Source organism: Rissa tridactyla, chromosome 3, assembly GCF_028500815.1.
Source record: "Rissa tridactyla isolate bRisTri1 chromosome 3, bRisTri1.patW.cur.20221130, whole genome shotgun sequence".
Classification (NCBI taxonomy): domain Eukaryota; kingdom Metazoa; phylum Chordata; class Aves; order Charadriiformes; family Laridae; genus Rissa; species Rissa tridactyla.
This window is the reverse complement of record NC_071468.1, coordinates 63,756,155-63,770,329: the sequence shown is the minus strand read 5'-3', so window position 1 is coordinate 63,770,329 and position 14,175 is coordinate 63,756,155. Positions and strand designations below refer to the sequence as shown.

At 38.3% G+C, this 14,175-nt stretch overlaps 1 protein-coding gene across 7 annotated transcripts in view; it reads right to left on the bottom strand.

The window, feature by feature from the left end:
* The window catches only part of MAP7 (microtubule associated protein 7), a 121,223-nt gene that overhangs the window by 41,238 nt on the left and 65,810 nt on the right, over positions 1 to 14,175 (bottom strand). For all 7 annotated transcript variants that reach the window (XM_054194697.1, XM_054194695.1, XM_054194693.1 and 4 more), the window contains 2 exons: positions 13,206 to 13,274; positions 7,804 to 7,881 (listed from right to left, as the gene is read on the bottom strand). In XM_054194697.1, coding sequence (XP_054050672.1) covers positions 7,804 to 7,881; positions 13,206 to 13,274 — 147 coding nt within the window. The remainder of the gene's footprint in view (positions 1 to 7,803; positions 7,882 to 13,205; positions 13,275 to 14,175) is intronic.

Here is a 14,175-nt window from a genome sequence, read left to right as displayed (position 1 = left end):
AGGGGAGTTGGACTAGATGATCTCTAGAGGTCCCTTCCAACTCTGAAGATTCTGTGATTCCGTGATTTCACCTTGTTGACACCAGACTCATTCAAACCCACCCTACACCTTTTTCCTCAAATAATTGTTCATTAGAGCTATACTGCAGTAATGCTAAATAACCGCTAAATACCATTCCTGGAGCATATGGTATTACTTTCTCGTTCTGTAGAATTGCTTCCTGTGAAGCTTCACCTGCTAGTTTTCATCTTCAGAATTGTCTCCTATTTGAGTTTACTGTTATGTTTCATTTCTGAGACAGAAATGTTTAGAGGGTTTGTTTCAGTTCTGAGGACAGCATTGCACAGATACATAGAGATGCAGAGCTTGTAATACTTTAAAACAGTATATGATTTTATGAATTTATTTTATTCTAAAATGCACAAGCTATAACAATTAGATTTAATTTACAATCTTTATTACTTGTCTGTGTGTAGATGTCACGGAAATAGATCTTGAAAAAAACCGAGAATCATTCCCTACCCTCCTCTTAAAAGAGGGAAGTCTGGAGTCCATTTCATTTATTGCATGCAAAATTTGCATATTTGGTCTTTGTTATAAACTTTAGATTCCCTAGCTAACCATTAAAAAGTGGAACCAAGTTGTTCCCTTATGCAATATCATATGTTTGCAATCTAAGTTAGCCCTACCTTCACATAGGAAATGCTCTAGTTAGAGTCTTACAGCGTCCTGTCACCATGGCGCTACACAAATGAATTAAAAAAAAAAAAAGTAAGAGTACACAAACACTGTTACACAGACCCCGAACACACTAAGTAACCCAAACAATGTAGTTGTTCAAAACTAGAATTCAATCAAACCATTTTGCAGAGGGTTTGAAACATCCGTTCTCTTAGAAAAAGCTAAGAGCACCTAAGGAGCTTAGTAGCACGTATCTGATGAAAGTCCATCTAGCTGCAGCATGCTGGCTTTTACTCAATACTCACTTACGTACATACTCTAATGATCACATCAAGACAAGCTGCTGCTGTGAGCCAAAAGACTTCCACAGATCATCTGGATCTTTTGTGCCTGGAATCTGCTTACAATGGCAACCCAGCACGAAAAGCCTCTTTGGTTTTCTACTAAAAATAAAGCACTTTCTTGAAGGATACAAAAAATGAAGAAAAGCAAAGAATAAAAAAACACCACACAATTTTCTTAACTGATGTTACTGGAATATTAGTTTGCCTATAAAAGCCATAGAGATTGTTTGTTCTTTCTGCCATTAATGTAAATGGTTAGACCTCTTTGGGGCATTATTTGTGGTGGTTTCCATGGGCTTCAGCCTGTCATGTTTTTTAGAAAAAGGAATGAAAATAGTATATTTGAACCTCCAAAACTAAATTTAGGAAGAGAAAGGCTGAAAACACTTTTATGCTTTGGTATGTAAAAGAATTAACTTTCACATGCACTCTCACTACTGGGAAGACAATCAGAATGCTAAACCTCTGGAGAGAACACCAATCTTCAACTTCTGCTCCTCAAGAGAAGGGATGATAAAAATCACACTTCTTGGTAAGGGAAGACAGCTGAATAACAGAAATACATATTAGTGATGGATTACCAAGGCAAATAGAAGTGTTAGGCTGGAATAAATTCTAACAAAAGAAATTTATCTGATTTCAAACAAATATAAAAGCTGTGTCTTTCCATCACCTTTAATTTACAGCCAAAAGGCAGCAGAAAATATACATCCATTTTAACATGAGGAAGCTACTAATTTTATGCTTGGACCAAGTATTTAACTAGTACATAAACGCATGATTTACGATACATCTGTTTTCTGAGAAAAAGTGTAATATCTATTTTCATGAATTTAACTTTTTCCACAGATAGAGAAATAATCTTTCCTGCTTTTAAGTTTTAATTTTTTAAATTCATACATTTTTCTCTTATTAGGGAGTCAAAGGAGAAGATGTCCTTCTTTTTCGCTGCTTCCTGTATGCACTACTGGCATTCTTACATGAACTAATGTGCTCAGTTTTCACCATCTACAGGGTAGGTACATACAGTGACATAATTAATGACCTTATGGTGATATCCTTCAGGAAAAATATAAAGTTTAAAATAACATCTTTTTATTTCATTCTCATGCCCCTGTTTATAAATTTGCAGAAACTTTTTTTCTGCTACCCCAGACACAGTGTAACAAATTGTAGTCTAGGGTAAAAATTGAAGTTTACTCAAGGGTTAAAAAAGCCTTGCCTAGGGTAAAAATTAGGGATATTAAGCCCTATTCTGAGTACATAGGTGGGCTTCTAGAGCACAACGAGCTGTGTTTCATACCACACAAATACATCAAATGCGTGCTGATAGAAGGATTCAGCAGATGAGCCTACAGGAAATAGATGATACCTCTAAAAAGTCCGATCAACTGGGAAGTGCAGCCGATTTGCAGGATGTGGAAGGAGAAAATAACCCACTTTCATGAAGGCTCCTCCAGAAGCTATGCTAAGAGCTATGCCTGGTGCCGAGCCAATGCTGGACTCCAGTACAGGTATGGTCCAACACAAAGGCTTTGTCTTGGTGGTGAGCATTACCAACTTTGTATTCCTCTCCCTCGTAATAACACACATTGCCTGATAATATGCAAGACTCATCCAAAGAAAGCTTGGTCATTGTTCAAATAGTACACCTGCATGGCGAAAGCTTAAATGACATAGGAACATTTACATTAAAGCTGAAAAATACAAAGAAGAGTCACAACCAGCCCGTTGCTCTACCTTGTTACTTCGTACAATCTATAAATTTGAACACAGTCATGTGATACAAGGACACAAAATTAAAGCATAAAAACAAGATTTAAAAATTGAGCCCTGGACATGTCATTAACACTTCTGCTCGTTTGCAAACTACTAATGCTAGATTATATTACAAAGCAACATAATAACGGCTATACTTCTGGCACCTCTGAAGTAACAGAGCAAAAGAATAAAAAGGTCAATCAAGAAAGAAACATTCCAATATTAAGAGACACATAAGACTTGAAACCATTCAGCTTTACATTAGAATTAACTAATTTAATCTGGGAGATGTTAACTGCCAACCATACATGTTTCTTTTGTGGAATTCATTTTGTAGCTTCTTTCGCCAGTCACGCACACAGACAGAGAGCCATTCTTTGCAGGGGTTTTAGGCTGTCAGGGAAGAGGGAGCGTGCTTTAAGTGTCAAAGCCTCTCTTTTCTGTTTATCCATGTGGAGCAAGGGGAGGTCCCCCCAGCTCCTCTTTTGCCGTCCCTTCTGCTGTCTCTCGCTTTAGTCCTTTTCCTTCTGGTTTCCTGCCTACCTAAAGGCAGATCAGTCTAGCACGGCCCTTTCTCAATCTGCCTTGTGCGTCCACCTTGGACAGACAGCTTACCTGAATAAAGATCCTATAGCCTTTGTCAGTCTTCCCAGCCTTTATTTTTCTGACTTTACAGCACTGACCTCAGCCATAGCTTTCTCATCTGTCGTTTCACCTTTCCTCACTGCCAGCTCTGCAACGAGACTGTGATCGCCTCCTTGCTGCATTAGCAGAAAAATGGATCAGTGATGCTTTAACCGTACCTAAAAATGGGGACGTTCCATTAGGCCATAGAAATGGCTGACTGAATGAATTAAAAGGTGAACTTCAGAGCTGTAATTAAAGCTGAAGTTAGATTCTCTAAGCCAACCTTTTGCCAGAAACCATGCTGAGGGACATTTAGCACAGAAAATTTTAAACTAATCTTCCTTAAAAAAAAATGTTTTCTTGTCTTATAAAACCTTCTGACACTCAAGTCCTCTGAGAACATCCCAAAATGATTCATACGCTAGGTTCACTGATTTCCAGTTTCTGTGGGGCTTCCGACTGCAGAAATGTCAGATAAAGTTCTGTCCCCAACTGCCAGAGAACAGAATAAACCAGAAGGAATTTTCACTGACAGAAAAAAATTGTAACTTCTATTAATGTGATGTTTTGCCAATGATCGCTTTCAAATGGGAGAGGAATTTGTATCATAATGTGATCTTCAAAATACTATTTTAATACTTACATATTGAAAGAATTAAGAATTTAATGGATTTAGTCAACCTGAAACTCACACACACTCTAAAGAACTAAGATTAATAACGCATTTCCTTAAATGAAGAGTTAAGTCAGAGGGCGGGATTACTATCTTTTGTTCACAATGCCAGAAACTAAATGAGCCATGTGTCCTTGTCAGGACCATCACTCTGATAAAAAAAGGTCAATCTTCAAGCAGGATTAGTGTAGATAAAACATGCGCAGATGTAAGACTTAAAATGGTTTTCTCAAGTATCAGGGACTGAGATACTGTGAAGTGAAAAACAAGAAATCCCCAGCTCTTCCTCTTTGCTAGGCCACTACCTAAGGCTATGTGAACGAAACCCATTTTAAAATCCCCATAACTTTCCCTGTTGAAAAACACATTTTGATTTTTCTTTCCAGTTATGGAGAACCAGGTCGATGCCATCTACCATGTTTGTTTTCACAAGCAACTCAGTTCTGACATGCGTCTCTCACACAGCCTCCAGTGCCAGAGGCGGCTGGTCAGCCTGACACATGCGAGAGAACCCTAGTCCGAGCTGGAGCCAGAAGCGTGACAGCTCCCTTCGCTCTGTCCTCTAAGAACAGCCCCATTTGAGAGCTATCACCCTCACCTACCACCGCCTCTCTTGGCATTCCTGTCTTGCACGACGCAAGAGTGTTGGTCTCACACAGAGAGATCTGATATTCATATTTGGAGGACAGATGTTAACTGCCTGCATAGGCACTGTGGGAAAGAGTACTAGCAGAAACAGCACAAAATGAAAATGCGATTACTAAAGATCAAGTGACACATTGGAAGCATTATTGATGGCATCAAGTAAAGATTACCCTAACAACCCTTTAAAGGTCTGAATGCACATATCAACAAGTAATACACGCATTAGCAAATGGTCAGGGGAATAAAAAACTGGAAGCACAGCTGCTAAGCAATTCCTTTATTTCTGTCCACGTGAAAAAGCAAGTCTAAGAGAATAAAGCTAAAACCCCCCAAACTGATACAACTCATTAGTCGTGGAAAACATAAGTTGCACAGAAACACACCCCCCTGCCCCAAAGAATTCATCTTTCAGAAGTGCTGGTATGGAATTTCAAAAGCAATGCCTTTCCTACGGTGAAGGAATTAAAAAAACCCTCCTGCTTGCTAGGGGGATTAGCCAAAATAACATACATGTCCCCATGTGCCTTCTACATTTTCTAAAAGTTCCAAAACTAGACATGAATATACGGAGGTGAAAGGGGCATTTTTGCAGAAGCCTTTTCATTCTTTTCAATTAGGTAGCATAACATGACCCTCAAGAAACAGCAGATAGCGACAGTCCCACCACACATATGCTACATGTAGCCAGACAATAAAAATGACAGCACTCATCTTTTCTACTCTTTAAACTCTCATTAAAGAGAGGTAGACACCCAAGCGTGTTAAGTAAAATAAGACTGCCAAATTACCATTGCCAGGTGCAAGCAAATCCTCAAGAGTGCAGAGCACATACTGACCCATTATACCACAATGAAAGCCACATCTATCACAGCACAGTGGAACTTGAAAAATTAAAGCTTGAGAGTAAACTAAAGGGCGGGGGGGGGAAACAGGTCTTAAATCAACCCTTCTGTAGCATCAGGATATTGCCCAATAAAGGAATATAATCATTATTAAACTGATACCCCCCATGATCTCAACAGAAGGTTTGAAAAACTTAATTTTCATGAAAAGATAAATAGTGTGAACTCCTGCCTTTCAAGCTGCTGAAAGTACAAAACAAAATTGTTACAGATTACTACCGGCTCTACACTTACAGAACTGAACACTCTTTTTTTTTGGCAGCAGAGAATAATTTCACTTGAAGTATGACTGTAATTCTCAACTTTGGCTTAAAAAAGAAGCCTTTGCTAAACTTGACAGATCCTCTGGATCAAAAGGAGCGGAATGAAGTTTAAATCCAACTTAATTCTAAAAAAAAAATAAATAAAAAATTCTTTCCTTCAGTTGCTTTACTGTTGCATGACTGATGTCCCAGTTTTAACAAAATCCAACTCTAATTTTCATCAAGACACATTTATGTAATGACATTATACAACTTGATGTTTAAGATAGACAGCTTAGGCATTTCTTTGCTATGGATCACATGACATGAATGACTGATTATCTAGGTTCTGCACTAAAGAAAAAAAAAAGAAGCTTAGATGCCATTGTAAAAGTCATTGCTTTGCTGTACTGGAACACAAATCTCAAGAGACAGCTCCTAAATCATAATGTTGGAAGACAAATATACAGATGAAAATACAACGCAACTTTCAATTTTCTTGTTAGTTCAAAATAATTCTTCATGCAAGAACACACAATACACTCATACATCACAGGGACATGCAGAACTCTCCCATTAAGGAATGAAGGATTCCACGTCAACCTAAAAACACCCTACAGTTTGATGCTGCTTTTAAAATAAGTTACACAAAATGACACATTTCTCAACAGAAGTCGTGTCCTTCCAGTAACAGATACTCATTTACCAATAGCCAGAAAAATCAGAGGTCAGGAAAACTTAAAGAAAGCATCTCTCTCTGCACTTGAGTAAAGCATTGTTACTATACAAGGATCAAACCTGAAAAAGAATAAAATCAAGACATGGAAGTATCATCTATGACAGATTAATTCAAAAGGGCCAGTAACCTTCATTTGGTCTGGAACCTGAAGAAACTAAGGCTATGCATACCATCAACCTCAACTGCAGAAGCAGCTTTTTAGGGATTGGCAAACATCCTGTCACGTTATCCCCTTAAACAAGCCCAAACCAAAGCTTTCTTTTCCCCCTCCAAAGTAACCCTAGTGATTCACGCACAGCCAGTGCAATAAGGTGCTGTAAAGAAGAAAGGATACTAATGCATACACTGTCTAGAGTTATGATATAGTTCTATAAACTTACAGAAGCTAGAAAACAGAAATAAAGATCTTCTGTTTCTCAAGCCATAAGAACAATGCGGCATCTACAAAAATCAGTGTGAACGTGTAAAAATAAGAAGAAATACTTCTGGTCCCTAACCTCCCAATTGCCACAGAATGTTGTGGCAGCCAAACATATAGTTTTCAGAAAGCCATCAATTTGGCTTTGCATAATTCTGTAATCCTCACTACCACACTCAGTATACTGTCTATCGCTAGCCACTTAAGTAACCTTCACCTTCCCTATTCACTTGAATTGTGTTATGTGTGCTCATGCACAGGTGACATTTTGTAAGATACTGAGCACATCTATTTGACACCTACTAAAGATTTCACCTGACAAAAATTCAAGTTTATGTAGAAAAATTCAAACCACACATTGGCAACATATTCTGCAACTCTATTTTATGGCAATAAAGGATGCCTTCAACACATTAAGAAGTCTAATCTTAACTGGTAATAAAAAATAAAAATCTAAAACTTGAAAATTCCATTTACGTCAGTGAAGCTTCCTTGAATGATTTCAGAAATCAACCCATTTTTCATTCATATTCGCAAAAGTAAGTAATAGGTATGCAACAGGTATAGCAATGATGAATCCCAAGATGTGCTGAATTAGGATCTACTTTAAAGATGTAATAGCGTATCTAGAATTACATTACTGCATATCTAGCACAAACAGTTTGCTGAATGCTCCTAAAAGCAACCTGGCAAAAACACTGCATGCAGATGATAGTCTACTAAAAAATAATAAAAAACCAAACAATAAAAAGCAAACAGAGTAGGACTTACCTAGCTGTTTTTCTCGTTCTTCTCTCCGTTCTCTAGCAAGCCGTTGCCTGTCATCAACCTTTAGTATTGTTGGATGATCTGAAAACGGAGGGAGGGGGAAAAATATTAGGCATATAGCATAAAATCAAATAGTGACACAGACAAGCTTTTAGGGTAATGACCATTAAACAACTCTAGTTATTCTACTTTCAAAATAGATCACGTTTCCAGAAATCCATCTTATGAGAAAGAGATGAAACAATAAAAAAAAAAGAATGTATTCTAATTATCAATATGTAAAAACACTCCTAAAGAATGGATCAAGTTGTAACTCTGAATTCCAAGCTTGACTACTGCCTGTGAAAACCCAGGAAGAAGTTCTGTTTTGTTTCTGAGCCTGTAACAACTCGATTGCTTGAGAGCACTCTGACAAAATACTGTCTGTTATTCCATAACCTCTCTCCAAAATGTATCCACAGGAAATCCTATTATAACGCAGCACCCTCTTCCCACCAGTACTGCCTCAAAAAAACAACAAGCTCTATTTCAGGAGACTGAAGAAGCTCAATATCCAAGCAAAACAGGTTGGATCAAAACACTGTAGCAGTTCTGGTTGAGCTTCTGAAGACAGCGTGATACCGATCTCCACAGATGTTTGTGTGTTCAACACTCTGGTGAACACGTTAAGACAGTACATCACATGCGTAGACTGGTATAATACCAGATAGTTTCCTCAAGTATCCTTGTAGATTGAAAGTTAGCTATACAATTTCTGCAAAAATATGCGCAACTGGCCACTTGGATCACAGCAGTAAGACTAAGAATAACATAAAAAAAAAAAAAAAAAAAAATCTGTGTCACAGCCCAGGCTTGACTATAGAAATTCAGGCTTGGTTGGAAAAACATCACTTACTCAGTGAGTTCTCTGGAAAACAACAAAATGCTAATCAGCTAGCATCCTACTTCCAGCCTCAGCAGTGGAGCTGTTCCAGACAAAAAGGGAACAAAATCCAAGTTCATCTCAGCACGCTGCCAAAACTAATTTCCTACTCATCCTTAGCCTGTTCTGTTAAACCTGGAAAGCTGTTCATTTTATGCTTTTCAACAAGCACTGAAAAAACCTGCTTTGAATAAAAACACGAGTAAACAAAAAACTCCTCAGAAATATCAAAAAGAGTTCTGGTTATAAAGAAACGGTCTCACTTATTTCAGTATTGAGGGGAAGTCAGTTTTTAAAGTATTTTAAGATAAAGAACTACCTAAAATACTGTCACCATGGAAGTGCACCTAAAAACAAGACAACAGATCCTTTTCACTATTCAGCGTGAATGAACAAGTAAGCAATTTGTAAAAACATGTAAAGCCAGCCTATTTGTGTATAGACTGCATGCCTATGAAGAAAGTTACTAGCAAAACAATACAATAGGTCATAAAAATAAGGCTAAAGATATTTGCAAAAATAAATCCCTGAAGCGAGGATGTGCCAGGCAGATTTTGAATAGTTATATGAATTAGACAAAAAAAACCCAAACAGTAATGCGCATTTTGTACTCTAACAGAAGTTTCTGCATCAGGATGACAGGATTTCTTGGATGAAAGAGTTCACTGACAACTCGCTTCACTTTCATTGTTCCTGAACTCTCATCAGTGAAAAACTATCATCTCAACAACGGTCAGAGACTACAGCCCCAATTACTGGCATTAATGGTGATGCCAAGTAAGAGTTGCAAGGAGGAAAAGCATTGCATAGCTGGTAGGAAGAAGAACACTCAAACATGAGAGCCCCAATGAAAGGTGCAACAAGTGAACAAGTCACCAGCAAAGACAAAGGTAACCCAGCACACGGTTACAGATCAAACCATTAATGTTGGTTGAATAGCACACAGTGCTGCCGTTTATGAAACTATGCATAGCCACAGATTTGTCCAATGTACAGTGTAGATTAACATCTGGCTGATGTTAAAGAGTGTGCTGACTTGCATGCAGCCTCTTTAGCATGCAGACACAGGTCAAAAGGGTAATAATATTCTTTCTCTCTCATGGCTGGCACACGAGATTCACAAAACATGAATTTCCATAGCATGAGTAATTAGTGCTAGTGGAATAATGCACAGTCAATATGAATTCCCTTGGAAAACAAGGATTCCCTTCAAGGGCTGTCAGCCAAGTCAATGTAACACCGAGCTGACAGAGAATGATGAGACACTGGGGAATAACATAAAATCCTGCTTCTTTCAGAATGTACTATTCTCCTTCCAGCTTTTTTTTCCTTTCTTGAGAGGAGAGATTTCCCTATTGGGGAGAAGCAGGAATTCTTCAAAGAGGCAGGAGGGTTACATGGACAGGCAAACTGAAAAGGCCTCCCTTAAGAATTCCTAATTATAAGCAACGGAAGGAATAAAATACATTTTTAAAGCTGCCCTCTGCCATTCTTTTTGAAGATATCCAATTATTTTTCTATATCACACACCTGATAGTGTTCACACACGCACACAGCCTCTCTCCCAACACCCCAGGATGCTAGAACAATCCTAAAGAAGTCACATTAAGTTGCAGGCTATGCAGACTGTAAGTATGTCTTCAGTAACAAGCTATTTTGCATACATTTAGGAGCACAAAGAACTAAATCAATATTGGCACAAAGACGGGGCTAACACCTTTGTAGCAGACCAGCACAGCCTTTGCTCTGCTAGAAAGAAGCTGGAGCATACGTTACTGGTGAAAATCTTACGCTGTTAATTAAAATGTCTTTTCTAAGCCTTGAAAATGATTCTTCATAGTTTGGCTACAAGCCCAACCTCCAACAATTACATTCTGAATCCAGCTGATCTGCTGACAGCCCCAGTACACAGCTTCAAATTGTGGCAAAACAAGAAAGTTCACTGGACCTGCTCCCCATTTATTTTATTTCTCGTGTCTCTGTTCATTAACAACCCGCCAGGCAAATACCTGGGGACTGGCATTTCTTCTTATTCAGTAGGAATACCAGGACAAACACACAAGGTACTTTGTACTCTCTCTCGTTCATATTCATCATCAGGCAATAGCTTTAACTTACTGCACAAGAAGATGGGAAATGTGTCCTTTGCAACAAATCCTGCAAGAACTTGCCAGTTCTTACAGAAATAATTGATAACTGGGCATATGCAAAGCCTTAGAGAGACCCACATGCTGTTGTAGAAGCTGCAGTCTGGTTATGATGCATTGTGTGTGATCTCACACTCAGCAATCGATTTCATTATATTTACATAACATACAAATGCTTAATACTATGCCCGAGAGGGATGTTTGGAGATTAAATAAGCTATAGTTCTATACAGGGGAAATTAATTTTGTACTAATTGCTGGAAATTAAGCCTCTATACTACATATGAAAACAGTATTTTTCATGAACTTACAACACTTACTGTGAGTTCAAAATAATTTTTAAGAATTTACTAGTTCGTCTAAAAGAGCTTAGAAGCCATGAACGGTATTTTACAGGCATTCAGCACTGCGATGTCAATCATTTTTGGTCCCTAATTATATTAGCAAAACTAAATGCAAGGTTTTCAAGCCTTCTATGTGATTAATACCCACTGAACTCTTAAGCACAGTTGGCATTTGTAGAAATTAGGTTTTAATTTTGCTAAATGAGTAATTGTCGTATATACTTACTACATATGGCCACTTTCTGTGGCTCAGGTAACTATCAGCTGCACTCAGTGTGACTTCAAGAGTCCAACTACTACTATTCTTCAGTTCCATCTATAATCCTCTCAATCTCTTCTCACAAATGTCTGTTTCCCTTCTGCCCTTGACTCCAAAGGTGCTAATTTCTGGCACTAAAGAAACTGAAAGGGATGTCAAGCAGAAAACAACAGCCAGTTTGTATTGTTAGTTCACAGGGGTGCTGTGGGGAGAAAGAAATGTAAGCCACAGTGCTATTTGAAAAGATGCATTACTTGAATGTCAAACTCTCTTCCCTTTGTCTACCTCTCTTTGCACTGTCATGCACGCATTTGGAGCTACCTTGGACTCCTAATATTTGTTCATCCTGCAGACACAGTGTTAAAAGTGACAGCTGTCACTCCTACTGCAAACTCTTTGGTTTGGTTTTTGACAAAAACACTGCTTGACATAAAATTCATAGGTAGCCTAAAGAAAAAAAACAAAACAAAACAAAAAAACAATGACAAAAACCCCCAAACAAAAACCACAAAGCACCAGCTCTCAGGAACATTTTCTTCAGCACGGACTCTCACCAGCTGGGCGCAGGGCTAAACCCTGCACATGTCCCTGTGCCCTCCCTCCCTCCAGCCCCAGGAATTTTGCATTCCTTTCTACACACCAGCATAGATGAAGGGAACATAGGAGCAGCTAGGACATCCTCCTTAGAAATGAAAACTGGGGTTGAACGACTCCGGGATAAAGTAGATATTGAATGCTGTCCAACGCCAAGAGTTCTGTTTTTGCTGTGGAAGGGAGTAATGTTATCTTCATTCTCTCCTCTCTTTTTCCCACTGCCTTTCTGATTGAGAGCAGCCAAGAATGCTGCGTTTTGTGCTGGACTCAGCGCTGCCTGCCAGAGCATGTGAGGTGAGATCTCAACACAGCACCGGGACTGCTTCCCCCTGGGGACATCAGCCAAAGGTACCCAAGTTTGGGGATAGAGAAGAGTCTGTCAGTACAAAACAGCCACTGAGCTGCCTGACTGTCAAGCAGTTGAAAAGGGTGTGCTTACTGTGTGCCTAGTCCTCAGCGACACAAGCACCTCTGCTTTCTCAGGCGTCTATACAAGATTATTATTGATTGCATATTTTAAGCTTGGGTACCTGAATTGCAATACAGGCAGAATTTAGATATTTAAGTGCTCTTCTGCATCTTGGTCTAAGCACGCAAGTGGAACTGACTCTTGGCATCAAGGACTACATTAAGCATTTTAGTACACAGACTTTCAACAACGTAAGAGAACAGTGAATTAAATCCACACAATGTACCAATCAGGTACGGTGAAATAATGACAAACATCTGCTCACCGCATAGAGTATATTACAGAATATGGCATGCTTTGTGATAAGTGAAGAAATGACTGAACAGAAGCACATTTATATAAAGCTGCAAATCCTTGCCTGCAGCAGGTAATTCTCATGAAAGCACATTTGCAAATGCAGTAGCTTCTGTTGCCTTATCTTACGTCCCAGCCCTCATTCCTAAACTATACTGAAAGTAGATTTTTTTCAGTTTTGCTTCTTTGCAAACAATCAGAGATTCCAGCCTAACTAAATATGAAATATCAGTATCTCACTGATACCAGTTTTGACCGAAACAGTGAGAGAGGTAGAAGAGCACGAAACATTTCAAAAGTTCCTAAGACAACAACTGTTTTTCATACACCATTGAGGCAGACACTATTATAACATGAAGCATGTGGAATGACGTACCTGGTTTAGTTCCGGTGTTGCTTTGTCCTGAAGTGACTTTCTTGTCTTGTATTTTAGACCCTTCGGCTGCTAAAATAAGGAAAAAAGGAAAGCGATTAATTAACCATATTACTAAACATCAGCTCAACCACTCTTTTATAATGCAACTTAAGTGTCACTGAATTCCCTTTAAAACCAGAGTGTTCTGAAATGCCACTTTAATACCATTCTATACCATTTTGCATAGAAAAAAACCTGCAGGTTACACAGAAAACATTGAAGCCACAATACAAGTTTCCCATTCAAGTTGAGGAAAGAACCACAAGAAGATTCTATTTCAACAATGCTGGTTTTAATAAGGTCTATGATTTTTTTTTTCCATGCTATGCTAATGCTGTACACGTAGCAAATTTTTCCTCTTCCTTCTCAATGATGCTTTGGAAACCACTACTTCCAAAGAACAGCAGCCTTTATTTTTTTTTTTATTTTTTTTAAATTTAATTTCCATTGGAGGAAGCTGAATTAATCACACTGATAATAGCAAGTTAGTGGAATAACAGAATGAAACTGCAGAGTGACTTTGAAGAAGCAAACATCCAAACACATTGCAATGTTTGGATGCAATGAGGAAACTATTGCTAAAGGTGACTTGCAGATCCTAGCTTTCTAAAGGTATGGTACAAGATACGGGTAAAAACCTCATAGACTCTTTACAAATTATTAACACACTCATTATGCAGAACTGAAGAGAGGACAATTTATGACCTGAATGAAATCTAATAGAGGAGATGATCCCATTATTTTCAATAGACTTTTGATCAGATCCTGTCAGTCGAGAAAGAGATAATTTTGTGGTTCTGAATGCCCTTTCAATAACCCTTTATAAAGAAAAACCAAAAGATTCATTATTATACTTCAAATCACAACCATATCTGTGGCTCAGCATCTATTTATAATTAAAAGCCAAGTCAGGAAATTGGATTCCATGATT